The sequence below is a fragment of the Danio aesculapii genome, chromosome 7 (genome assembly GCF_903798145.1).
Source record: "Danio aesculapii chromosome 7, fDanAes4.1, whole genome shotgun sequence".
Classification (NCBI taxonomy): domain Eukaryota; kingdom Metazoa; phylum Chordata; class Actinopteri; order Cypriniformes; family Danionidae; genus Danio; species Danio aesculapii.
The window spans coordinates 58,648,805-58,676,275 of record NC_079441.1 but is presented as its reverse complement, the minus strand read 5'-3'; the positions used below and the strand labels follow the sequence as shown (position 1 = coordinate 58,676,275).

The 27,471-nt window shown below is 34.3% G+C and overlaps 1 protein-coding gene across 2 annotated transcripts in view; it reads left to right on the top strand.

The window, feature by feature from the left end:
• lrch4 (leucine-rich repeats and calponin homology (CH) domain containing 4) overlaps nucleotides 1–26,320 on the top strand; it is a 92,793-nt gene extending 66,473 nt beyond the window's left edge. The window contains exons 13-18 of one of the 2 annotated variants that reach the window (XM_056462268.1): nucleotides 154–217; nucleotides 3,584–3,679; nucleotides 3,782–3,879; nucleotides 5,866–6,003; nucleotides 6,431–6,508; nucleotides 20,002–26,320. In XM_056462268.1, the coding sequence (XP_056318243.1) occupies nucleotides 154–217; nucleotides 3,584–3,679; nucleotides 3,782–3,879; nucleotides 5,866–6,003; nucleotides 6,431–6,508; nucleotides 20,002–20,160 (633 nt within the window). In that variant the 3' untranslated portion in view covers nucleotides 20,161–26,320. Of the gene's footprint in view, nucleotides 1–153; nucleotides 218–3,583; nucleotides 3,680–3,781; nucleotides 3,880–5,865; nucleotides 6,004–6,430; nucleotides 6,509–10,606; nucleotides 13,643–20,001 lie in introns of those variants that run through there. The other variant, XM_056462267.1, reaches the window with a different exon arrangement.
• The last annotated feature ends 1,151 nt before the right edge of the window (nucleotides 26,321–27,471 follow it).

Genomic DNA, 27,471 nt, shown 5'->3' with positions numbered 1-27,471 from the left:
TTGTAAACCACCAAAACCACTACACACACACTCCTGATATTTCATTCTGTATTTTTATAATTGCATATTATTATTATTATTATTATTATTACATGTCATGAACATTAAAGACTTGTTATAATATTTTGGCTCATTTCTTTCTCTTTCTGTCAGAGTGCGGATCAGGTTTCTCCATCCTCTCATACGGTGTCTTTGCAGCGCTCCATCAGTCGCACAGGTATCCTCCATATAGCAAAAAACATCATTCTTAAAAAATTATTCGCACAACTGGGGCAGCACTCATATCTTTAATGGAATTTATTTGACTGTATGATTTAGCTTTTACTTATACTGTACTGGTGATGCAGTGGGTAGTGCTGTCGCCTCACAGCAAGAAGATCACTGGTTCAAGCCTTGGCTGGGTCAGTTAGCGTTTCTGTGTGGATTTGCATGTTCTCCCTGCGTTCACGTGGGTTTCCTCCGGGTGCTCCGGTTTCCCTCACAGTCCAAAGACATGCGGTCCAGGCTAAATTGTCCGTAGTGTATGAGTGTGAATAAGATTGTATGGATGTTTCCTAGAGATGGGTCGCGGCTGGAAGGGCATCCACTGCGTAAAACATGTGCTGGATAAGTTGGCGGTTCATTCCGCTATGGCGACCCCAGATTAATAAAGGGACTAAGCCGACAAGAAAATGAATGAATGATTATGCTGTACTTAAAGGGACAGTTCACCCAAAATTAAATTTAACTCACCATCTAATCACCCTCATGTGTTTCTAAACCTTTTTCAGTTTCTCTCTTCTCTTTAACACAGAAGAGGATTTTCTGAAGAGTGTTGGCAGTTGCTAGCCTTTGACATCCATTGTCGGAAAAAAAGATACTATGAAAGTCAATGGTTACCAGTTTCTGACATTCTCCATAATATTGTATGTGTGTGTGTGGATTTCTCAGAAGAAAAAAAATCAAACAGGTTTTGAGAAGTTGAGTGAGTTTACAGTAACAGCATTTTCATTTTTTCAAAATTACCCTAAGAAAGTACTGGTTACTAAATGGGTTAAGGTTAGGTTCTGGTTTAGGAGTAATGATTAGTTATTACCCTGTTTAAGTATATTAGTCAGATAAGAGCATAATATGTGCATGTACTGTAGGCATGGGGCGATAGCCGGTCATAAGGTTTACAGCGGCTTGGAAAAGTCAAGGTTTTAAAACCGCTAAAATGTTATGTTATAGCCTTCCTATGGTATACAGTGGGAGAAATAAGTATTCAACATGTCACCATCCATATCAGAAAATATATTTCTAAAGGTGTTGTTGACTTTCACCAGATGTTGGTAACAACCAAAGAAATCCTTATATGAAAAGAAAACAAATCTAATTAGTTTACAAAGTAAGTGATGTGTAATAAAATGAAATGACACAGGGAATAAGTATTGAACACATGAAGAAAGGGAGCTGTAGAAAGGCAGTGAAAGCCCAGACAGCAGATGAAATCTCTCAGTAGTTCTTCAGCAACCCTCATCATTGTAAATGAATATTAGCTGCTTCAGTCCAACATCTACATTAGGTGGATGATGAAAATGAAACCAGGGTGGACATTTCGGCAAGACAGCGATCTAAAACATAGCCAAGGAGACTCTCGGATGCTTTCAGAGAAAGGAAATTAAGCTGTAGAATGGCCCAGCCAATCGCCTGAAGGTAATCCAATAGAAAATACAAATTAACGATCAGCTTTAATAGATAAGACCCACAAACCCATCTAGATTTTGACACTCTGTTGAAATCTGTGAGAAACTCACACCTGGGCAATGCATGAGACTTCATTCTCCATATGAGAGGTGTCTTTAAGCTGCAGTACCAAACAAGCCTTTTATATAAATGCATTTCAGTAGTTTAGTACGTTCTTCTTGTGTCATTTCATTGTTTTTAAACTTTTTTTCTTTTTTTTTGTATTTTGTTTTATTAAATTTTTATATTTGTATTGTTTTTTATTTTTTTATTTTTTATTTTTTTTTAACCAAAATCTGGTTCAGTTCCTTGTCAACTGCTCCTTTAGAATATTCGTCCCAGAAAAAAAAACATGACGTGTTCAATATTTTTCAATAAAAAATTATATTTTATCATTATTATTTTTATTATTTTTATTTTTGTAAGAATTTTTTATGTTTTTTGTGACGATTTTATTTAGTTTTTTAGGGCAACAGTATCTCCATGTTAAAAGTTACTGGTCCGCACATGATTCAGCAAACATCTAAAAAACAAATCGCTTATGCACCAGCATCCAAGCATGCTATAGCCCAGAACAGTGCAGTGACTGACTTTATATCCAAAGAAAAGAAAGCTCTCCATAGATACCTTTTCAAGTTTTAAAGAAATCTGTGTGTTTGAAACTAATGAAGACAGCAGAAGTCGGTCATTTATTTTAATTATTTAGCCTGACATGTTTACTGTTCTGAAATGTTTGGAATGTTTCTTAAAATGAAAATGTATTTATGAAAAGAACATATTTTCGAGGATTAATCACAATACCATGATCTTTTTATCCAAAGTATACCATTGAAATCTTATACCAGCCCATGCCTATGTGCATGTGAAACAGGACTGCATAAGTGCTACCCTTATCTTTTTACCTGAATTAATTGACAAGTTCACAGCAGTACCTTTTTTTCTGACAGTGTGCTTTAACATACATATTGTAATTAATTGAAATGATGAAAATACAGAGCCTGACTAGTGTGCGATATATATTGTGTAATAGTATGTGTCAACAACATTTAAAGACTCCCTAAATCATTTATACAGTACATATTTTTTTATCTAAAATAGGTTACCTAAATAATTAGAAAACATTAAAACAAGCTAAAAATTCTTCGGGGATCAGGTATTTATTTTCAAAACAAAACACGAATGGAGTTGAGATAAACTTTTCCTGCCATAATTAAACATTTTTGTCTGGATCAAAAATTATTCCAAGACTCAGGAAGATTCATTTTAAAAGATTTTAATGTTTTTTCAGCAAGGGAACAATACAGAAGAAACACAAGAGGTTCCATTCTGGTTGCTCAAAGGGTAGTCCTTCGAGCGCAGTTTTTAAACAGGCATACAAACAGATGATGAAGCATTGTCTTTAATCATTGGTCTAAACAGTTTGTTTGGTAGAATCCTATTGATCATATAATCAAATCATTGTCAGCACAGTATTCCTGCAACTGGCACATTCTAACCATTCAACTGATTGAAAACTACAGTTGAGCATGTGATTATATCAAGAAGCACATACATTTATAACATTACCTTTGGGTTTCTTTAAAAGTATACATATACAAATAGAATATAACGATAGTTTATAGTATAATATAATATAATATAGTGTGTGTCTTAGGGCTTCTTAAAACTCCTTGGCAGTTACGGGTATAAAAACGTGTAGTCTGTGTAAGAGGAAAAAGAACTGTGTCCACCAGATGGCAGTGCTGTTTCAGAAGTACTTCATGCTGTCGATTATGTTGGTGAATGATAGCTTTGAATTTTGTGAAAGCTGCATTAGTGGGAACCAAGTCTTAAATAATGTAATAAAAAAGTATTTAATGACTCTAGTCTGTTGTTTCAGATGCGTCCGCTGTGAAGCCGTGCTCTCCGACAGGTTCTGCTCCCAAACCCAACAGCTTCTTATTCCGCACATCTTCACGCTGCAATGTCAAAACTGGTACACACACACACTAATCAACATAGGAGTAAAAACCTGTAATGTTTTTTTTATTGTCAGTGATATATGTTGTAATTCTCTCTGTGTCTGCGTGTTTATCAGGATCAGGGAACAGTTTGGCAGAGTCTGGCCGCAGTGAATCGCGCTCCACACTCAGATCCCCTCGAGAAGAGAGAACCGACATCCTGCAACTGCGAAAAGTAAAGAGACTTCCTGTATTTTTCTTTTCTTCTCTCTCTCTCTCTCTCTCTCTCTCTCTCTCTCTCTCTCTCTCTCTCTCTCTCTCTCTCGCTCTCTCTCTCTCTTCTCTCTCTCTCTCAAATTCAAACTTGTTTTAATGGCATGACAAATGTTACATTTATATATTACATTACATTAAACAGAAGATTCAGAAACAAATGACATAGTAGTAGTAAAAAAGAGAAAGAAATAACAGTATATTTAACAGTCAACAGTGTAGGATAAAACAATAAGAATAAATACTAATAAACAGTAAGTATTTTTATCAATCAACATTAAATCTATATCCAATACAAATCTATATCTATCTGTTTATCTGTCTGTCTGTTTATCTATCTATCTATCTATCTATCTATCTATCTATCTATCTATCTATCTATCTATCTATCTATCTATCTATCTATCTATCTATCTATCTATCTACCTGTCCGTCTATCTACCTGTCAATCTATCTGTCTTTCTGTCTGTCTACCTGTCCATCTATCTACCTGTCCATCTATCTATCCATCTGTCGGTCGGTTGGTCGACCTCTATTGATCTATATATCTGTCGGTCGGTCGGTCTACCTCTGTCTCTATCTAAAGGATCCACAATTGAATAGAACACACACACTCAAAGTACAATCTGTTTCTTTCAAAAGGCTAAATGTATTCTTAGCCGTCTTTGTCAAAAACTGGTTAAAAAAAAAACCTGGTATTATCAACATCCAAACTAGCAGCTTGCATACAAAGGAATTAACTTTAAAAGATTTAACACATAAAATGGCAAATATCACTTTAGACATACAGTTAAAGTCAGAATTATTAGCCCCCCGTTTATTTTATCCCCCAATTTCTGTTTAACGGAAAGAAGATTTTTTCAACACATTTCTAAACATAATAGTTTTAATAGCTCATTTCTAATAACTGATTTATTTTATCTTTGCCATTATGACAGCACAAAATATTTGACTAGATGTTTTTCAAGACACTTCTTTACAGCTTAAAGTGAAATTTTAAAGACTTAACTAGGTTAATTAGGTTAACTAAGCAGGTTAGGGTAATTAGGCAAGTTATTGTAGAACGATGGTTTGTTCTGTAGACTATCGGAAAAAATATAGCTTTAACTGTTTTTACTCTAGCCGAAATAAAAGAAATAAGACTTTCTCCAGAAGAAAAAAATATTGTCAGACATACTGTGAAAATGTCCTTGCTCTGTTAAACATCATTTGGGAAATATTTAAAAAAGAAAAAGAAAATTAAAAGGGGGGCTAATAATTCTGACTTACTGTGTTAACTGTAATTAACACATTAGCAAATAACAATAGGAACAGTTGTTTCTGATTTTTCTGACCTGATTTGGGAGCTCCTGAAAATACAGTTTTGACAGACAAAGATAGGGACAAAGACACTCCAAGTGAACGTTCCTAAATATATTCCTAAGTTAGGTAATGTTTAACTTTATTTGTTAGTCAAAATCATTAAGATTTAATACTCAAATATTCAAATAATTGTACGAATAAAGTAATGAGAAAAGGATAAACGTTGATTCTTTCTGGGATGGTTTTTATGACAGAAATTTGACCCCATCATGAGAAACTGTAGTTTGATTTGATGTGAAAAAAAATTGGTTGCTCCATATAGGTGGGAGTGACAAACTGCAAGGTTTTTATATCTTTTAAATGTAAATCTACTCACTGTTTTGAGGCACACTAGCTTATAAATATCCTAAAAAATAATAATACTGTTACTAACATCTAAAAAACTTTATTTTAATTTCATGGGAACTTTAAGGGTTATCTGTGTTTTCCTCCTAATAGTTCTATCAGATAGATAGATAGATAGATAGATAGATAGATAGATAGATAGACAGACAGACAGACAGACAGACAGACAGACAGACAGACAGACAGACAGACAGACAGACATTTTCCCAATAATCTCCCTTTTTCCATGTCTCTCTTGTAGACTTTGGAATCTCGTCTGAAGATCAGTCTTCCTGAGGATCTTGGAGAGGCATTGTCCAATGGCACAGTTCTCTGCCAGCTGGCCAATCACGTGCGACCTCGTTCTGTGTCAATCATCCACATCCCCTCACCGGCAGTGGTGAGTTAATGCTTGGATTTAATTCTTATTACAGTTCATCTAAAAATGAAAATGACCCCATGATTTATTCACCCTCGAGCTATCCAGTGTGCATATGGCTTTCCTGATTTACTCCAATACAGTTAATATAAAATCAGGGTTAATAGAGGCCTTCTGAAGTGAAGCCATGCAAGAAATATATCCATATTTAAAACTATAAACCACAATCAGCAGCTGTCATATGTGCGTAAATTAAATTTTTAGGTGTACCGCCTCTTTAAGGCCAAAAATGCAATCTTGTATCTTCTACAACAAGCCCTCTATTTGAATCTTCAAGTGCGATCCTTATTTATCCAAATGCGGAGAAAGCTGATCCCAGATCAACCAGATTAGGCTGTAGTCGATTTGCTTTCTAATGAATGTTTGTGCAATTTTTGTCTGTGTTCAGCCAAAGCTGAGTGCTGCCAAGTGCCGCCTCAATGTGGAAAACTTCATTGCTGCATGTCGCAGACTGGGAGTCCCTGAGGTAAACATAAATTTCATCTTTTATTGTTTGCTTCCTTTATTATACTCCGCATTATTTGTCTTTCTGAGATGTGTTGCTGAGCTGTTTGTAAATGAGAAAGAATCCACTTCACTCTCTGACGTGACCGCTCTGATTATAATGCTTTTTTTAATGTTGTTTTTCAAGTGCTTCAAGCTCGATTTGCTCTTTTTGTTCTCTCTTTGCCATTTTTTTTTATCTTAAAGGGATATTCAGCTCAGGTAGTTCATTACATTTCAGACCCTTCTGACTTCCTCCTTTGGAATTTCAACGTGTAGAAGATTCACAGAATGTCTGAGGATCTCACATATATAAAATGAAAACAATTATAGATTGGCGTGTCAGGCTACTATGAGTATAAAAACACCATAAACTTGATTAAAACATCATATACGTTGAATTATTGTGCAATGTATTGGCCGTTCATTAATAGTCCTACTTGCTGTATAGTCACCACTCACTTGTATGGAAAAGAGGACATTGTTAGGGCTGCTCTATACTGTATATTGAAATAAATAGGCTATGTGATATGACTTTGATTTAATTAAAGATATGTATGGTCTGCTGTAGGGCTGGGCGATAATGATATATATATTTCAATATAAGTTGTGAACGCTTCCAGATTTAAGAGTATCCCAACAATGACTGAAGCCACAATAATTAGAGGGTCCATTAAACGGCATAACAGCCAATAAATTTTCGGTGGCCGAATCGGTACATCTCTATCAACACAGTTTTAGATTCCCATTGTTGCTCATTTCTGCTGTGTGATCGGCTCTTAGATCAAGATAGAGTAAAAAAGTCCAGAGCTTACCATTGTTATTGACATACATTTTATCGCGATTCAATATAATATTGTTTATTGGCACAGCGCTAGTCTGCATTTTTAGAGTTAGGTTTATACAAGTCATAATACACTGTTTTTTGCATCTTGGTTTATACTAAGTAAACCCATATGCTCTGAGGAGTTGAAATACTTTATCATGAACAATGAACAAAATTATGCACTTTGTTCTAAAACTGCAGCGCATATATTTATTTTCTGGTAAACAACAAAAATAAAAGCCTTTTTTAACTATTTAAATTTGAGAACTTACTCTCTAAAAATGCTGAGTTGTAACCCAACATTGGGTTTGTTCATATTTGATCTAATGTTGGGTTACAACAACTCAGCATGTTTTTTAAATTATAGATATTAAGAAATTGTATTTATTTTAATATTTTTTAAGACATCTTAAGCCCTTGATCGTTTTTTTCTTTGTTCTACAATACTATAGAATTGCTGCTATGTGCTCTCATTTGTTTTACATTTTTTTATTTAAAGGTGCAGTAGGTGATCTGGTAATTATCTATTTATTAGCATAACTTTGAAAACACAGTCCCTCCCCTTCCATCCAAAGCCAAGCCTTCTAAAATCATGAACGCACACATTAAAGATGACAGTATCATTCGCCAGTTAGAAAACTTTATAGTACTTTATAATACTGCAACTCTGAACAAAAACTGAATATTATATCTAGCATGTTTTCATTTGTGTAGCAATCAGAACTTACATGCAAGGATCGCTGGTCTCATTCTCTCACGCGCTTTGTCCTAAAGACACTACTGTATTACACTTATTACTAAGCCATACTTGCATGCTATTTCAAAGCGAATAATCAGGGCAGCATGGTGAACAATATAGGGAGCGCGTCACTGGCTGTCAGTGATCAAAAATTACCCAATGTGAATATAAAACAACTTCAGCTCATTAAAGCAGGCTAGGCGGAATAGCGCTGTTTACTGAAGTTTTGTTGGTAAACTAAATAAGAATCTACATTATCAATGCTGTAAAGGGAAACTTATGAAACTGAAAATTCGCTGAAAGATTTCAGTGGCTGAACAACACTTCTGTGCATATAACCCATTCGTAAAAATCTATGAGTGACTAAAGTAGTTTAAAACAGAATATTACCTGTCTAAAAGAAATACATCAGCCATGGTGTCGTCCTTCCTCCAGCATGCAAAATTAACTCCAATGTTGATTCAAGATTTTTAAAACTTTTGATTCAGCTTTTGTTTTTACCTAGAATGATCTTTTTGAAAAATACAGTGTTTAACAAAACCACTTTAAACCACTTGTCATAAGCTTTTTGACAGAATCCTGGAATATTTGTGTTTTCTCATTTATTTCATAATTAGAAATTGTATTAACTTACTAGCAAAAAACTGAAACGATTAAAATCTTCTTGAATTTATATCTTATATGAAATAGGAAATGAATCTATATATGGGCAATATCACACGAGTAGCAGTGCAATGTGGCTGTATATCTGCACTCATGGGAGGCGTGTGTTGACACGAGGCTGCAGGCCAAGTGCCTTAGCATCCCACCAGTGATGATATACAGCCATATCGCACTGCTACTCGTGTAATATTGCGTTTATACAACAGTTTGAATGCATAATCTTATGTATAAAAAAGAAAATCAAACACGGCGAGTTTCAAAACCCTTTTGTATGAGGAACTACAGTACTTCCACTATTTATTCACATCTGCAGCTGATGTCAGAACAGCGGAAACCATTGCTACTTCAACAATGTCACTTTAGAGCTTGTATATGAATGATTCTCTAGCATAATGTCTAAAGTGATGACAAAACAGCTGATTTTGCTGACATTTTAAGATTATAAAGCTGAATGGGATAAAATGCCATCACTCTAGAGATATTTCCCAATATTCATCTGTTGTAATCCAGAGGTCACAATAATTAACCCCGAAAAAGCCAAAGCAGCGCAATCACTACCAGATTACTGTTGTGTTTGCGATAGGAAAAAACACAAATAGCATTTCTTTCTTTCTTTCTCTCTTTCTTTTTTTCTTTCTTTCTTTCTTTCTTTCTTTCTATAACTCAGGGTTATACAAAGAGTGGCCGACACAAAATACATACGTACTGATATATGAGTCTCATCTCACACTCAATACTTTACAATTACTATGGTATAAATACAGCACTACAACTTACAAAAAAGAGAGATTGACTTAGAATATCACTTACCTGTTTAATAATGATTTGATCAGTTAGAAATTACGCTGTTTTCCTCCTCTAAGGACTTATTATGCGGTCTCTGTCGCCATCTTGTGGCGGAATGTCAACCCTCTTTTCTCTGCTCAGTATGACAGGCTGATGGATGGCGATGCACTGAATCTCTGAAATTATAAATATATCAAATAGGCACTATCCTTATAAATAAACTGCATAGCTGCAATCTAAACAACTACATTCTTACCTTAAAAAGACTCAAAAGTACATTATGTTGTCCAACAGCTGCAATATTTGTCAACCTGTAGTGAGTTTACTGATCTGCAGTATCACTCTATGTGAGTAATACAGAAAGGTGAAGAGGCTGTTCGAGTTTTGATATTGCAGAATATTGTACGGCTATCAGCCAATCAGATTTGAGAACCAGACAGAACTGCTGTATAAAATAAAATATATAAACTAAAAAAGTGTTACATTCCGTCATTAAAACATCTATTAAGGATTGAAAATAAATAACAAATAAAATAAATAAAAAATGAATAATGAACAGCTTTACTAATTTTTATTTCTACCTTGAATAACAATAAATGAAATAATTCTTGATTAAAAATCATATTTTAGTATTAAAATACTACTGTGACTAATGAGCTTATAGAAGCTGGGGATTAACCATTACAAAATAAGATATCACTCCAACAAATTATTTTAGCAACTACAGTTAGACTAGAGCAGCTGTGGTTGTCTAATAAATTAGTTGGTGGCCTAATCAATTTAAGCACTCTAAATATTCAAGTAATTTTGTGAAAACTCATGTATTTGTTCCATATTGCAATTCAAATAACAGAGAAACAAAGCATCGTTCGGCCCTAGTAGGTCTCATTTTGTGTTCCATTGAAGAAAGGAAGTCATACAGGTTCTGATTCAGCAAAACAAAATGACGATCACAGAGTTTTTAGATATTTGAGTGAACTATCCCTTTAAATGGTTAAGCTTTAATGTGTTTTTCTTTGTCCAAACATCTTTGTCTGTCTTCTCTGCATTGTCTCTGTGTTTCTCAGATGGAGTTGTGTTTAGCGTCTGATATCCTGCGCAGTAAGTTGCCTGCAGTTCTCCGCTGTGTGACTGGGCTCCTGGCTAAAGCAGGAGACGAGGAGGTGACGGAGGACAAGAACACCACCTCTCCCTCTGTCTCTCCTTCCTCCCCCTTTTCCACCGGCTTCCTGCTCTTCTACTCTCTCCTCATGGCTTTGCTCTATCTGTTGTACTGCAACCTTATAGCATAGTGCGAGCAAGGATCTCTGTGTAAATACAATGGATTTTAAAGTCCATCTTCTTTGTACTGTGTACACTGTTACATACATCGTTGACAAGACCTAGAACCGACAAGATTCTAGTGGCAATTTGTGGCTTTGGAATTATTGAAGAGATGTAACTTCAATATTATGATTGGTTCTCTGGATTTGCTATAATTGATATTGACGTAATTGATGTTGATTTGTGTTTAATAAATTAAAAGAAAATTTGCATTTATTTTTTTAAAAACGACAATTATACTATTATACTATTTGTTCAAAATATTTTTAGCCATTAAATATTGTATATGATCTGGTATTTGATTTGTTTTCAAGAAAAAAAAATGCTCTAAATGATCATACTTTTCTAAAATGCTGGAATTTTGAATGCGCATTATCAGTAGGATGAACATTTTACTCAACATGACAACTATTAAAGGGAAAGTTCACGCAAAAGGAACATTTAGCCTTTATTTATTCCCCCTCAAGTGCTTTCAAACTTTTATTCTGTTGAACACAAAAGTAGAAATTCTGAAGAAAGCTGAAAAACTGACTTCTATAGAAGGAAAAACAAACACTGTTGAAGTCAGAGATGATATTTTTTCCAGCTTTCTTCAGAATATCTACTTTTGTGTTCAGAAAAAATAAAAGTCAGTAAAAAATTAAGTCAGTAAATGATGAAAGAATTTTCAGTTTTGGGGGGAACTATCACTTTAAGAGCAAATCCAGAGAACAAATACCTTTTGAAGTGATCTTGTCATTTCCCCCATAGCTTTGTATATATATAAAATTATAAATCCTTTAGCCATAATGTTCCCCACAGATATTTATATGACTCACAAACTTGGATTGTGCTATAAATACTGAAATAAAAAATAATAGTAATACAGGTTAAATGCAAATATAATAGGGCTTGATCAAATATCCACAAATTTTCTGCACCGCTAAGATATAAACAGCTCATAAATAGCCAAATACTCATCTTTTATATAGAGAACGTGGACATTTTATAGATGTGGACTTTATTCATGAAGGGCTTTTCCACCCGATTGCCTTAGCATCACGGTTGATCCCAGGATAGCTTATAGCCTACGTCTTCTATCAAGAATGACTGTCTTTGTAAGAAATGTTGTTATCCTAAGAGTTTTAAAGGAGCGGCACAAAACTCCATATCCTATTGGAAGGGCTTTAAAATGGCTTGTATTTGCTCTGCACGTCCTCATCAAAGTGCCTCAGAAGCTTGTAGGTTCCTCCTGGTCACACGGCAGTGTGAATTAGCTTATAGCATCCGGTAAATAAGTGAACAGTGTGGTGACGGCACTTCTCAGACGAATTTGGTTTAATTCACACGTTGTAGATATCTGTTAGGGTCATTTTTTCCTGTTTTCTATTCTGTTTTTTCTCGTCTTGTCGACTGTGACCACCAGAGGGCAGTGCCGCTACTAAACTGTCCCACACTTGTTTTGACGGTACTAATATGACTCGAAGCTGTGTTAACGCGTTTGTTTTCGTTTTGTTTTGAAAGCATCTTAATATAATTCTTGTATGTGAACTGTTCAGAATTAAGTTATTGTGTCAATTTATTTATATGTGTTTTCTATGTTCTGCTGAAGTTGCATTTGGTGGAAACAGTCTCACTCATTTGAATAACTGATTCATCCATTAATGATCGTTTTGAGTTGAAAACAGCAAGACTTTTGGAGGACAGTGATAAATATGCATGTTTGTCATGGTTGCAAAATTCTGATAAGCAGATGTTACAAATTACACCTCTTTTTTTCGTTAATTGAAGATGAAATGGTTTGCGAGTTGTGCTTCTCCACAGGCCTCTTCAGCTGCTGTTTTCTGATTTCAAATGTGGCCGTAGTGGTTTTTCTAGTCCTGTAATGTGCCATGAGCACCCATCTTTCCCCGGTGCTGTATGCTGATGTTGCTTTTGTATTCTGTGCCTACTTAATGTGATTTAGGAGCTTTGCTGACAGTTTACTAACGAGCAGCCGCTCATCTGGGGAAAACGATAAGAGGAGAGAGAAAGAGAAAGACTGAGAAGCAAGGGTAGGTGAAGGGATGCCTTATAACTAGTTACCATCCCTCACCATACAACGTCTTAAGCAGTTACTTTGTTCAAATGTATGTAAGAAGGGTTTTATAACATCCTTGATGTGGATTGCTAAAGCTAATCGTAATAGACACTTCATTTAAAATCAATCTGCTCTGATAATGAACTTGGCTTTAGCGTAGATGAACTTCCTCACATCAGTTCTGTGAAATAATAATGAAATATGCTACACGTTGAAGGCTTTTACAGAGGATGACTGACGATTTAACCTTATACACACACACACACTAGATTCAGTTTAGAGGGCACTAGATCTACATGAATGTTTCCGTCCACATGTTACCTATAGTGGAAACTGTTGCAACACACGAAATGTATTTTGTAATATTTATAAAATACTGTGTATTTAAGAAGTTAAGTTTATATTGATATAAAGTTTTTTTTTCTTTTGTCTGTAAAGAAATTATTAAAAAAAAAGGAAACATTTATTTTTGTATGTGTTGTCTGCTGCTTTACATGTGCTTTTGTCCAGTGTTGATCCCTGGCTCATGATTAATTCTGCTTTAGTTCTGTCTCTCTGCTGAGGGTGAAATCCTCACGTCAGCTCGTCTCTGTAGCTTATGAGGCAAGATATTCTGTGCCCTTTGCCAAAAGGTAAGTGTTGATCCTTTTGTGTGGGTGGTGGAAAATGGAGAAAAAGAAAAGCATGCACTGTACACACAATGGGGTCCAAAAGTCAGAAACCATATTTAAAATCCTTTCTTTCTTTCTTTCTTTCTTTCTTTCTTTCTTTCTTTCTTTCTTTCTTTCTTTCTTTCTTTCTTTCTTTCTTTCTTTCTTTCTTTCTTTCTTTCTTTCTTTCTTTCTTTCTTTCTTTCTTTCTTTCTTTCTTTCTTTCTTTAAGGACACCTATTTTACCCATTTTTCAAGATTTTAGATAAGTCTTTTGTGACTCCAGAATGTGTCTGTAAAGTTTCTGCTCAAAACACCCATCAGATTATTTGTTAGACCTTTCAGAATATTGGGATTTTCTGCTCTAAATACAATGGAGCTGTTTTTGTTGCCTGTGCCTTTAATGCAAATAAGCTAGTTCCTCCCGCCCACTGTCCCAACATGCATGTCAGAATGTGCCTCAATCTCCGCCTCTGCTGCGTCAGATAAACAGCACAGTGACAGACATGAAGGAAGCAGATCTCACGTAACGTTTGTGAGAAATACCACAGTAAGAACTTTACCAATGATTATTTGATGTATTTGTTGAATTAATTCAAGCCCTTCTGCAACGAGTCACACACCATGTCTTTACAAAGTTCACGCACACACACATAGACACACATACGCACAGCGTGCGCGTTTAATTGATATTTTTAGAAAGCTATACAATATTTTATTTGTGCATATGCATTAGATTAGTCAGTACTGAAGCCAAATCCAGAGCTTTTCTAACAAAATAACTTACGATAACTGTCCAAAAACTAGTAAACCCATATTTATGTTATAGAGAAATATTGAATACAAAATTTAAAAAGAGGAAAAATCAAGAAAAGCAGAAAAATGGAAATATTGAGTTGAAATTTTGTAGTTTGTAATTTATTTTTGCAATATTTTGCTTGAATGTAATTGTATTATCTTTCAATTTCTAAATATGTTTGGTGACTAAAATGTTATTTTAATAAATATATCTGTTTAATAAACTTTTGAATGCACCAAAATACATTGCCTATTCACTGAGAAATGGAGAAAAATCCTCATTATCAAAATGGGCTGTGCTCAATTATGCTGGGAACTGTACATGTGAAAGATAAAACTAGTTATAAATGTCTTTAATATCACTTTGGATCAACCTTTTAAGCAATTCCTTAAAAAAGAAACAATTTTACGAGTGCAAAAGTATTCACCCCCTGAAGATTTCTTATTTTATGCAGCCATTGATTGATTGATTGATTGATTTTATTTGACAATTCTAACAAAAATATACAAACAAGTCCAGTTAGACCAATTCATACATTATTTTAAAAACTGTCGAGGATAAAGTACACAAAAAAGCCACAGGCTTATTTCCATTGTGGTCCTCGATATTTTTTAAAATTAACGAGCAAATCATAAATGGAATGCAAACATCATCAGCTCAGCAACTCAGCACAGTAAAATTCTCAACATCAACTATAAAACAACCACTTTTTAATTTCCCTTTTAAAATCACTCTCAATTTGCATCTCTTTAAAAATCATGGGCAAAACATTCCAAACAGCAGAGCTAGTACACAAAAAAGAATTTCTACCTGATTCACTCTTAAATCTATATGGATAAATATCCCTGCTACGTGCTCTTGTAGAATGACAATGAACCTCACTAACTAAAACGTAATAATTAAGAAAATATTTTGGGACCATTTTCTTTAAAATCTTAAAAACCATCACTAATTTTAAAAATTTTACTCTATTCTCAACTTTTCAAATATTAAATGTTAACAAGGTAATAGTGGTCATTTTTTTCACAATTACAATTGAATAATTGCTCATTATTCTTTTCAAACACTTTGCCATTTAGACCAAACAGTTCACACTGCTGAAATTTATACTCTGCAGAATTACCCGTGCCATGAAGTGCTCTTCTCAGGGATTCTCACATACAGACTAATCAACACATAAAATGCATGAATGTCATTGCTTCGAGCAATCTGAGTTTTTAAACCATCAAAGTCTTTTTTTTCTCCTCCACACTCGCCAGTGTTACGGTCTGCAAGCACTAATTAGGACACAATATCAGAAGCGGCTGAAATCATGTGAAGCACTTCGTCTGCTGCAGGTGGACTTTAATCAAGCAATTATTTTGGTTACTTCTGAACTCATTAAAGTATCAAAGCAAGAGGGTGAATGCATATGCAGCCATTTGTTTTTAGTTTATTAATTTTAATTATTTATTAATTAAGTGGCCAGCTCATTTTTCACTTTGACACACAACGCGCTTTGTGTTCATGGTGAGAACAGTTGTTCATTAACCCTCTATGGTGCTGCATTGCATCCTAATGGTAGAACTTTATCCTCACTGAACAGAAAACAGCAGAGAAAAATCACTTCTGTAGCCTAGACATTTTTCAAAATAACATTGTTTTGGCATCTCTCTACCATTAAAGAAAATCAATTTTAATTTCAGAATTGTCCTCAATTTTTCTCTTCTATAATTAGTTTTCTTTCTTTTTTTTAAGGAATTGATGCTTTTGTGCATTTGGGATGACTACAAACTCATCATTTGCAGTACTTTTCTGTAGTTAGTTGAATACTACACTTTACTTTGTATCATTTCTCTATAATATGATTAGTTTTTTCAGAACCCATGAATTACATCGTAATTGAGTTCTGCTTCAATATAATTACACTAAAATCATCTAAGCAAATCAATAAATAAATCATTTAAGTAATACTTGATGCCCAAAGCAATAAAGTAGTGTATCACTGTGTTCTGCTATGTGGCTATATTAATACTTTGTTTATGAGATTGTAAACTATATTAGAAAAGGTGAAAATCTATGAACATAAAAGATTCATTTAAACTTCCTAGAGATGCAGCAGAAATACAGATACTGAAGAAACGTAATATTGCAACATGAGCATGTGTTGACCCTCAGGAAACAAGCCTTAGAGAGAGAAAAAAAAAAAAAAAAAAAAAAAAAAATATATATATATATATATATATATATATATATATATATAGTTTAAAGTCAGAAATGTTAGCCCCCCTTTGAATTTTTGTTTCTTTTTCAAATATTTTTCAAACGATGTTTCTCAGAGCAAGGAGATTTTCACAGTATGTCTGATAATATTTTTTCTTCTGGAGAAAATCATTTTTTAAAAACCATTTAAGATACAAATTATTAGCCCCTTTAAGCTTTATATTTTTTTCGATAGTCTACAAAACAAACCATCATTGTACAATACACACACACACACACACACACACATATATATATATATATATATATATATATATATATATATATATACACACACACACACACACACAGGTCAGTTAAGGTCAGAATTATTATCCCCCTGTTTATTTTTTTCCACCGATTTCTGTTTAATAAAGAGAATTTTTTCAACGCGTTTCTAAACATAATAGTTTTAATAACTCATTTCTTATAACTGATTTATTTTATCTTTGCCATGATGACAGTAAATAATATTTGACTAGATATTTTTCAAGACACTTTTGTACAGCTTAAAGTGGCATTTAAAGGCTTAACTAGGTTAATTAGGTTAACTAGGCAGGTTAGGGGAATTAGGCATGCTATCGTATAACAGTGGTTTGTTCTGTAGACAATTGAAAAAAATGCTAAAGGGGCTTATAATTATTGTTATTATTTTTTAAATACAGCTTTTTTTTTAAGCAAATAAGACTTTCTCCAGTAGTTTATTCTGTTGACAGTCGAAAAAAATAGATTAAAGGGGCTAATAATTTTGACCTTAAAATGGTAAATAAATTAAAAACTGCTTTTATTCTAGCTGAAATAAAACAAATAAGACTTTCTCCAGAAGAAACAATTATTATCAGACATACTGTGAAAATTTCCTTGCTCTGTTAAACATCATTAGGAAATATTTAAAAAGGAAAACATATTCAAAGGGGGGCTAATAATTCTGTGTGTGTGTGTGTGTGTGTGTGTGTGTGCGTGTGTGTGTGTGTGTGTGTGTGTGTATATACAATCAAACTATTTTTTTCTTCAAAAATTGTTTTACAAAGTAAGCATTCCTATTTGTTAACTAACTTTAACCTATAAAGACAGATTTGTGATTTCAAATCAACAATGACACATACGTTGTTATTATTATTGTTGTTACTATTATTAGTATTATTATCATTTATTTATTGCTGCTTGTTCAAACTACTAATTTAAAATGAGCTGAATCAAAAAAAAATTGACAACCTATTTGTTTTATATTCAATCCACTTTGTAAAAACGATTAACTTAACAACTGATTTGTGTTGAACACAGCATTTTTCACAGTCTATCTTAAGGTTGTATACAGTAGCACAATAGAGGGTTAAAACACTGTGCATTCTATAATATTCATTGTTTAATCTTCAGTGCTTCTACGGTTTTTTGGATTAAATCAATGTGCTTGCTTATATGCTGTATATAATACAGTATACTGCATGTGTAAAATACAGGCTGAATACAGCAATAAGAGCCTTTTATCAAAGGCAGCGCATCCATAATCTATAGTTAATGTATACCGTTAGGCTTGACTGATCTTAATAATTGGAATGCATGATGGATTTTGAAGATGGTGAAGTGCTGGCTTGTTCTGCTCGCTGACTTGCTGTACTTCACCCTGGGATGAAATAGCATCCTCTCTGTGAAGTGTTATAACTGCATGGCTGCTTCTCTGAGAGACCGTGTCCTAAATGCCGCTGCTCTGCCATACAGCCAGCAATTCAAAGAAATGATTTTGCCATGGAGTGTTACGCTGCAAGCATGTCCTGTGTCCGTGTTTCACAAGTGCCTCTTGTTGCCACTTTGTGTATGTGATCTTTTCTACACCTGGAGAGTGTCTTGCATGTTGGGGTCTTTTTTTAAAGATGACCATCCTCATAGGTGCATGGAAAGCTTTTTATATAGAGTTGCTTGTTTACCCAGAATGCACGTCCACCCTCTTAGTTTTGCAGATTTTAGGGCCTGCAATGCAAGAGCCAATAATCCTGGTGCTGTTTGTGTACACTGTAAAAGTGATTAGTTACTTAAAGTGAGTAAACCAATTGCCTTAAAAGCAACAAGTTGACTTAAGTAATGTAAGTAAACCCATTGTAATTTGGAACTGTTAAGTTGACTTAATTTTTATAATTATGCAAATTGAAGTAAACTAATCACTTTTTCCAATTCACCTTTATTATATTTGTTTTCTTTTTCCAGCTTTTCATATCTAGCAAACTGACATGCAGTACAGTAAAATAAATCTGCTCCTCCAGACTCCAGTGTGTCTGCTAAATTCAAAACAGGCGATAATTGTAGGTTTTATAGACTTAATAAAGCACCAAATATGTAATATTGTGATAATTGCAGTAATTGTTTGAAAACAGACGTGCTAAAATAGTCTGACACTAAAAAGGATTAGTTGACTTGGTTAGTTAGACTTAGATAAGTGAGTACAATAAGCATAATTATAAACATCAACTTGTTGCTTTTAAAGCAATTGGTTTACTCTAAGTAAGTAATCTCTTTTTACAGTGTACATACATTTTTACTTTTATTTTTAAATAAATTTCACGTAGTTACATCTGTAAATAGCTTTTGTAATTACATTTACAATTACACTTGTTGACCCATCCCTTATACCTTTATCCACCCTTAAACCTATTCATACCACCAAACCTGTCCCTAACTCTAAGTTTATTAGCCCCATAAGTCTTCTAAAATATAATATAAACACAATAAGTATTGTACTTATTTTTAGATGTAAATATGCAATGATTTTCTTACTTAGAGATTTTCTCTTGTTTCTAGTCCAAACATCTGAAAATTATTTAATCAAGAATTATATTATGAAAATGTTTTGTTTTAAGGAATAATAAGTTAAAAATTAAGTGAATTGTCCTTGAAAAAGGGATTATTAATCTCCCAGTGGGGTAAGTGAAGTAAATTGACTATAAAAAAGCAGGTTTTGCTGCTTGTTTAAACAACTTAATTAAAAATAGCTAAAACAACACAATTCTGGAGATTTTTTTTTAGAACAACTTAATTGTTTAATGTTCAATCAACTTAAGTTTGTACAAATGATTAAGTTAACTTAACCAGTTTGTGTTGAGACAACATGAAGAAACTGTGTGGAACCCAGCTTTTTTTACGCTGTATTTTACTTATTATTTTCACTTAATTTTGACTTATTATTTCTGAAAACAAAACGAGAAAATGACAAGAAAATGCTTCATTTAAAATTATTTAGATGTTTAGACTAGGAAAAAAATCAAAAAATAAATAATTAAAAGAAAATAAATTGTAATGCAGTTTGTGTTATTGTTTATTTGAGTTTTTGTTTTTTTTTATTGTGTGTAATCTAACTTATGTTGTTTTTTCCCCCCATTCTTCACAAAATCCCCCTAGGACACACTGTGTCCTGCGCAGCTGATTCTGGAGGAAGAGGGGCTCACACGTGTGTCTCAGACGGTTCAGGCGCTGTTGGAGGTGCCGTCAGGATCCCGGCGCTCATCCCGTCAGGAGTCACTCCAAAGCATGACTCAAAATCAAGAAGCCAGCTCATAGTATTATCAAGTGATTATTTACATCACACATTATTGTTCAAAAATATCATATTACATCAAATGATCTCAGTCTTAAAGTAATAGTTTACCTGAAAATGATCATCATTTACTTATTACAAACCTGATTCACTTTATTTTGTTCTGCTAAGCAGTGAAGACAAAAAAAACATTTATTCATTGCAGAGTATGGAAGAATAAAACGGAGTACAGTACTACATTATATGATCCAGAAACCATGACATGTTTTTGTTCATTAGCTTATTTAAAATAAGTTAACCATGTTTTAACTTCATTTTTACATTTACAGCTCCTTAAAAAATGCTGGGTTCCACACAATCCCTTCTTGTTGTCCCAACACAAACTTAATCCTTTTTACAAATGTAAGTGGATTGCACATATTCCAAAAACCTTAATAATTGATAAATAAAGTAAATAAACAACACAATGGGACAACTTAAGTGTTTTATGTTCAATCCACTTAAATTAGTTAAGTTAACTTAAAGGTGCAGTATGTAAGTTTGACACCCAGTGGTTTAACTAGGTCTTGCATTCCTGGATCAAAACACACAGATTGCAGGCGCAGGTTGCCAGACTATCGAGACTAAAAACTGATTTAAGGCTGATTTAAGTTGTGTTCTAAATATTAGCAACGGTAAACGATATAGAGAATATTTTAATGTTCAAAGGAGTTTTTGTCCTAACCAATGCCTGGAAAATATATTTTGCAAAACAGCTATTTTTTGCAGCTGAACTGAAAACTTGTTGACAATAATCAGCTCCGATACACCTCATGTGCTTTATTCAGTGTTTAAGGCTAATAATGTGAGTTTGAAGGCCATTTTACATGACATTTATTGCCATACTATTGAAAGCAGTTCACCTCAGATCTGGACCATCTAAAATTGAAACCATCTGAAATTGAACATTAGAACTGTGACTCAGTGCAAACCAACACATATTAGTGATTCAGCATCTACATTTAATAATGTTAAAGAGCTTTAATATGTATTGATGAGATTATAAACCTTACCATTTCGCTAGAGTGCAGTGAGTGCACAATTCTGTGCTTCTGAATGGCTGTATTTACATTTCTGTCGTGTTTCATCTGGTGCAAACAGCCACATTGATTATCACTCCAAATCTTGTCACGAAGCAGGTTGTTAGGACAAGTGGTTACAATGTAACCTGCTCACCTAATGTTTACGGTCGTAATATTTATATTATTTGGCAAGTAATAACCTTATGTGGAACTCTGAATCTGTGTCTCATTTCGCAGTCTGCTACTGTCCACCGGAGGTCGCATTTTAGTCATGGACACATGCTTTGAGAGCCTATCTGACTGAATGCATGAAATACGCTGTTTTCCTCCAAGGCAACCCGGGGTGCTGAAATATAGTTGGCTAAACGGGCATTGGGTGGGTTAAAGAGACCAAAATAAAGACAGCTGTTCTGGCACGTAACGCACATTTTCAAAGCAGAATATCTGACTTCAACATTGTTTTTCAGAATAAACAAGAATTGTCACTTAGCATGTTTCTGAAATATCTGCAAACATATTATTGTATTTTTGTGCGTTAGAAGAGTCAAGAACTTACATACAGCATCTTCAATAAATTAATAACCTTGCAAAACCTAGTTAAACCACTGGGTGTCAAACTTATATACTCTAACTTTAAGTTAACTTAAATAATTAAAGTGGATTGAACATAAAACACTTAAGTTGTCCCATTGTGTTGTTTATTTATCAATTATTAAGGTTTTTGGAATATGTGCAATCCACTTACATTTGTAAAAAGGATTAAGTTTGTGTTGGGACAACATGAAGGAATTGTGTGGAACCCAGCATTTTTTACAGTGTATTGTCAACACAGCACAACTGGGATTACAAAATATCAAAACAATGCCATATTGTATGGCTTTTGTTTGTAATTTTCAGATAAACGACACCAAAAAGTAAAGCAACGCATGTCTTTACTGTTTACCTAAAGCGATAGAGAAAAGAATGAGAAATGACTTACTGCAAGAGCGCACTGGTGGAGACAGATAAGTGTACATTTAAACCATCAGTGTTTCAATAGACTGTATAAAAATAGGTTTCTACACAAAGGACTACATATTAACGATCTAAGTGAATGGTCTAAACCACGCAAGCACTTAGCAAAAGTGGTGTCAGACACAACCTATCTTAAAGATGGAAGAAAATGGTCTGTATACCTGGCGCATGGTCTAAAAGTGTTGTCCTTATTCTCCCTATGAGTTATGGCTGTGTTTTCAGCATAACCGGCATTAAACCAATCTGAATATTATCCCGCATTCCCTTAAAGAGCGAATTGCAGTGGCGTCATTGTGCATTTGCTATTTACCTGGCAGATTTTGAAAGCAGAAAATCAGAATGCTTTTAACTAACTACCCAAGGTATAGTTTTTTTTATATGTAGACAATAATAACCTTTTATATTTTAATACTTTTCTTTCATTCATTCATTTTCCTTTCAGCTTATTCCCTTTATTAATCTGGGTAAATTTACCTTTATAAATCGTAAACTTATCCAGCATATGATTTATGCAGCGAATGTCTTTCCAGCTGCAACCCATCACTGGGAAACATCCACACACACTCATTCACACACATAAACTACGGTCAATTTAGCCTACCCAAATCACATATACCATGTCTTTGGACTTGTGGGGGAAACCTGGAGCAAACCCACGCCAACACAGAAAAACATGCAAACTCAGAAACCCCAATTAACGCAGCTGAGGCTCGAACCAGCGACCTTCTTGCGGTGAGGCGATTGTTCTACCCACTGCACCACCATGCAGCCTATTTTAATACTTTAATTTTTGATATTTAAAGATGTTTGAGTGTCCCTGTGTGTGTAATAAGCAACACGTAGGCATGTTGTGGAGGTACCTACACTGGAGAAAAAAAAAAGATTTCTGCAAAATTTTTGCAAACAATTTATTTGGGTTGAATTTAAACACAAATTAAATGTAGTAATGTTCAACTTAATTTGTTTGTTTAAATTCAACCCAAATAAATTGTTTACAACCACTTAATGTAAAAAAAAAATAAATAAAATTAGTAAATCCAAGTAATCATATTTCAACCATTTTCTTAAGTGAACAGGTGCATATCACTTCACACTCTCTTTAAATAACAACGAAAACCTGTGGTATTGACCTTAGACCAGCTTTTAGTTGTTCAGTGGCATGATCTATTTCAGCTGCCTCAAAACAACAATGTGCCAACAAATGTGCCTTAAGCCCTTAATGCACCTCCTTCTCAGAACAGAATGCCCATGGGCGCACAAATGGGTGCAAATGCTTTTGCTATTTGAACAGAATAGGCACAGAACGAGAAACTTACACCTGTGGCTGGATGAAAATATATATAAAAATGTCTGTATTGCGCTAGGTGTATGAAAGGGTGCAAGGACTCTAAATGCTCTCTGATATTGAATGCAATTCACACTGAGAATTGACAGGAGTTGAACATTCAGTTTCTTGTCAGTCACTGAAACAGAACGTTCAAGCTTATTCGTGGAGAGATTATTCGTGGTGACTGGTTAGTTTCACTTTGGTCAATAAGTGTCCAGTTTTCAATACATGATTGATGCAGCCATGAAGACAGATGTTGACAAGTGTCAGCATGTTTATTGTCTAGCACAGGGGTGCCCAGGCTTGGTATCCTGCATAGTTTAGCTCCAACTTCTTTCATCACACTTGCCTGGAAGTTTCTAGTATACCTAGAAATAGATTGATTAGCTGGCTCAAGTGTGTCTAATCGGGGTTGGAACTAAACCATTGCTGCAACTCAATTCGTCTACGTATACTACGTTCTAAAAGTACGTACCTTTTGTGAATTAAAAATATATACATTTGAGTGTGTAACAGAAGAGTATGCAAGCTTTGCAACATACTACTTCCTCGTTAACAGATCGTTATGTTGCTTAGTTATGAGCCCTGTCAATTCTTCACATTTCTGTCATATTTAATTTCCTACCTTATTGGAGATTCAGCTGTGTTTTAATCTGCCATTTATGAGTCTTTCATGCAGAGAAATCTCCTCAGCTCTTTGGATACCTCTGCATTCAAATGTTAATGACCAAACACCTCTTTATATAAGTTCAGTATTCTTGTTGCAGATGAAATATAACACAGAAAATGCGATAGAAGCATGTTCCAGTGGGCTAGATGTTAATTAACAGTCATACAAACATCTTTACCAAAGCCTCTCTACTTGATGCTTGGTCTCGAGCGTGTGCCATGTTTGTAGTTTATTTATACTTTTCACCCGTGTTTGTAGTTCTAATCAAATTTATGTCCAACGCGCAATGTATTGTGGGCAATATCAGCGGTTAGAGTATGGATACTTCTAAACATCGACTGTTTCTCAATATTTGTTCTTCAGCGATCGTGCATCCTCGTGTTCTCATGTAAGGTCATAATCAACTGCCAAAGTTCAGTTACAAAACTCAAGACCGCAAGAACGGAGGACGCATAAAAGTTCCCGGATGTGTTCTTGATATCAAGGATGCACCTTGCAGACTTGAGCACTAAACTTGCTTTCGAAGTCCAAGAAAGTCATTAAAATCTGTATATAAAATCTGCACAGTATATTTGCAAGGTTTTTGTGCATGTTATGTATATTGAAAAGGGGAAAAAAAACAGTAAATTATTGTATGAATGCTGTAATGTTTAAATCATTTTCTGTTAAAAATGCTTGAAGGTCATGTGACCATCAGGAAGAATGCAGCATCTCATTTCTCACAGGACACGTTCTCTGTTTTCATGGTCTCCTAAGTTCATTCTTCCGAGGTGACCTGGCAAGATTGGTCTTCACAAGAACACAAGTGTGTTCCCTGCATTCTTGGAATTGAGAAACAGCCTTCGAGCTATCCCGGAAATAGTAAACCATCCTGGAAACTTCGGCATAAACATACTATGATTTGGGACATAATCAAATGAAAAAATGACTGAAAATTTAAACCGAGGGTCACAATGTGGCATCGTATCAGTATTTTACTTTCAGAGTTGTTAAAACAGTAGCAGTCAGTAGCCCACCCAGTGGATCTATTTGTAGTCACGCACTGCTCACCTATAATAATGGCAACCCCATAGTTCACAATAAATGTTGTATCTATTTTGTTTTTTAATTGCGTAAATCTTTGATTGGGTTTCAACTTCTCAACAATCATAACATAATGTTAAAACAGCTATCGTAACATTATTTATCAATATGTGGCTCTTTTTGGATTTCAGAAGCTATAGAAATTAAAAATATAAATCAGGAAATACATTAGGACCATTGCTTTTGTTTACATCCCTCAAAATGGTCTATATGTAGTTCAACAAGTCTTGATATATTTAAGGTGATGTTTAAATAACTTGTATGTAACTTGTAAACTTTTTTATACAAATGTAGACCATAAACAGCCTTTAACATTATAACATTACTACAAATTTGATGGTAGTGAAGACCGGCATTCCTTTGACTAAAAATGAAAACCAAGAGGGTCACAATGTGGCATCGTATCAGTATTTTACTTTCAGAGTTGTTAAAACAGCAGCAGGCAGTGGCTCACCCTGTGGATATATTTGACGTCACACACTGCCCACCTACAATAATGACAACCCCCATAGTTTACAATAAATTTCATTAAGAGACATCATTTATGTTATAGACCATTTCAATGTGGTGAGGTTATTGGCCCATGAACATTTCCTGCTTGTTATCAAACCATTTCATAACTGTAACTAGAGGCAATTCAATCATAGCTTCATGTTAAAACAGATATCATAACATTATTTATCAATATGTGGACACTTTTGGATTCTTTGGATAACCTAAACAAGTCTCGATACATTAAAGGTAATGTTAAAATGACTTGATTCAACTTTTTCATACAAATGGGGACCAGAAACAGCTTTTTCTCTCTTTAAAATATATACTTTTTGCAGTCAACAATTCATACAGGTTTGGAAATACTTGAAATGGTGAATAAATAGAATGATCATTTTCAGGTGAACTGTCCCTTTAAATGTGTTTTGCCTGTTACAATGCATGTACAGAAGACTTTTTGTAAATTTACAGGACAAATCCATTGTGGCTATTGAAGCAGACAAAATAAATCGCAATAAAGCAAATTTAACCGAGAACCGCTTGTTTGCTTCAAATTTATGCAGAATGTCTGGAAATTGATGCCTCGTTACTGAGGTAGTTGCCCGTTCTTGTGTAATCATTTTGTTGGTGCTTCCTCATAATTGAAAATTAATTACGTTTGTAATCTTGGCTTTATTACAATGCAAATTTAATTGGTTTTTCTCAGGTAATTACTCTTGCGGAGCGGCAAAGGTGGCAGTAATCCTGCGATAAGCTAACAACAGCTCTCAGCTCCGATTGTGACATTTTGTGCACATTTGGAGTGTTCAACAAATAACGTGGCTCCCTATAGCTCTGCCACGCCACACTTGTTTAGCAATGGTTGTATGTGAAATGATCTATTTAATTTGCTATGAATTAAAAAGTAGTTTAAGAGTCTAGCTAAAAAGGAGAAACAGCCATTTAACCTTTTTGTGTTATTTCGACTGGAACTAATGTTTGAGGAAATGAATCTCCACACAGTTGGGAATAAAATGAGTTGATTATGTTAAATATCATATTAAACAAAGCCTGAAAACCTAAATTGCTTGATAATGTGATTTCAGCAGTTCAGTTGAAGGGACTTCTGTGGGAAATGACCTGGACACTGATACGACTTGAAAACATTACATTTTCTGTCTTTGAATGATTGTGTTTTATATAATTGCCGTATTTCATGATTCACTCTGTCTCACTTGTGATGCTGGATCACGGTAAGATGTGTTGATTTTCTTGCTATAGTTTGTAATTGATTGCTCGCCTTCACCGTTCAGACCCCGAAACAGCAAAACAACCTGCAGCATGTTATTCTTCTCTTTTAGGATTGCATCACAACTGGGGTTTTAGTACACAGTGTTCAGCTTTCAATGGATGGTGATGTTTACTTCCACTAGAGAGCATGGCATATGACTAATTTTGCTGTTTTTTGAAGTTGCAGATATATTTGCTTCAAAATACCACAAAGATGAAACATCCCATTCTGTTGTCTGCATTAAATTACATTTACAAAAGTATGTAATTTAGCATAATATATACAGCTGAATTCAGAATTATTAGCCCCTCTGTCTATTTTTCAACACATTTCTAAACATAATAGTCTTAATAAATCATTTCTAATAACTTATTTATTTTATTTTTGCCATGATGACAGTAAATAATATTGTACTAG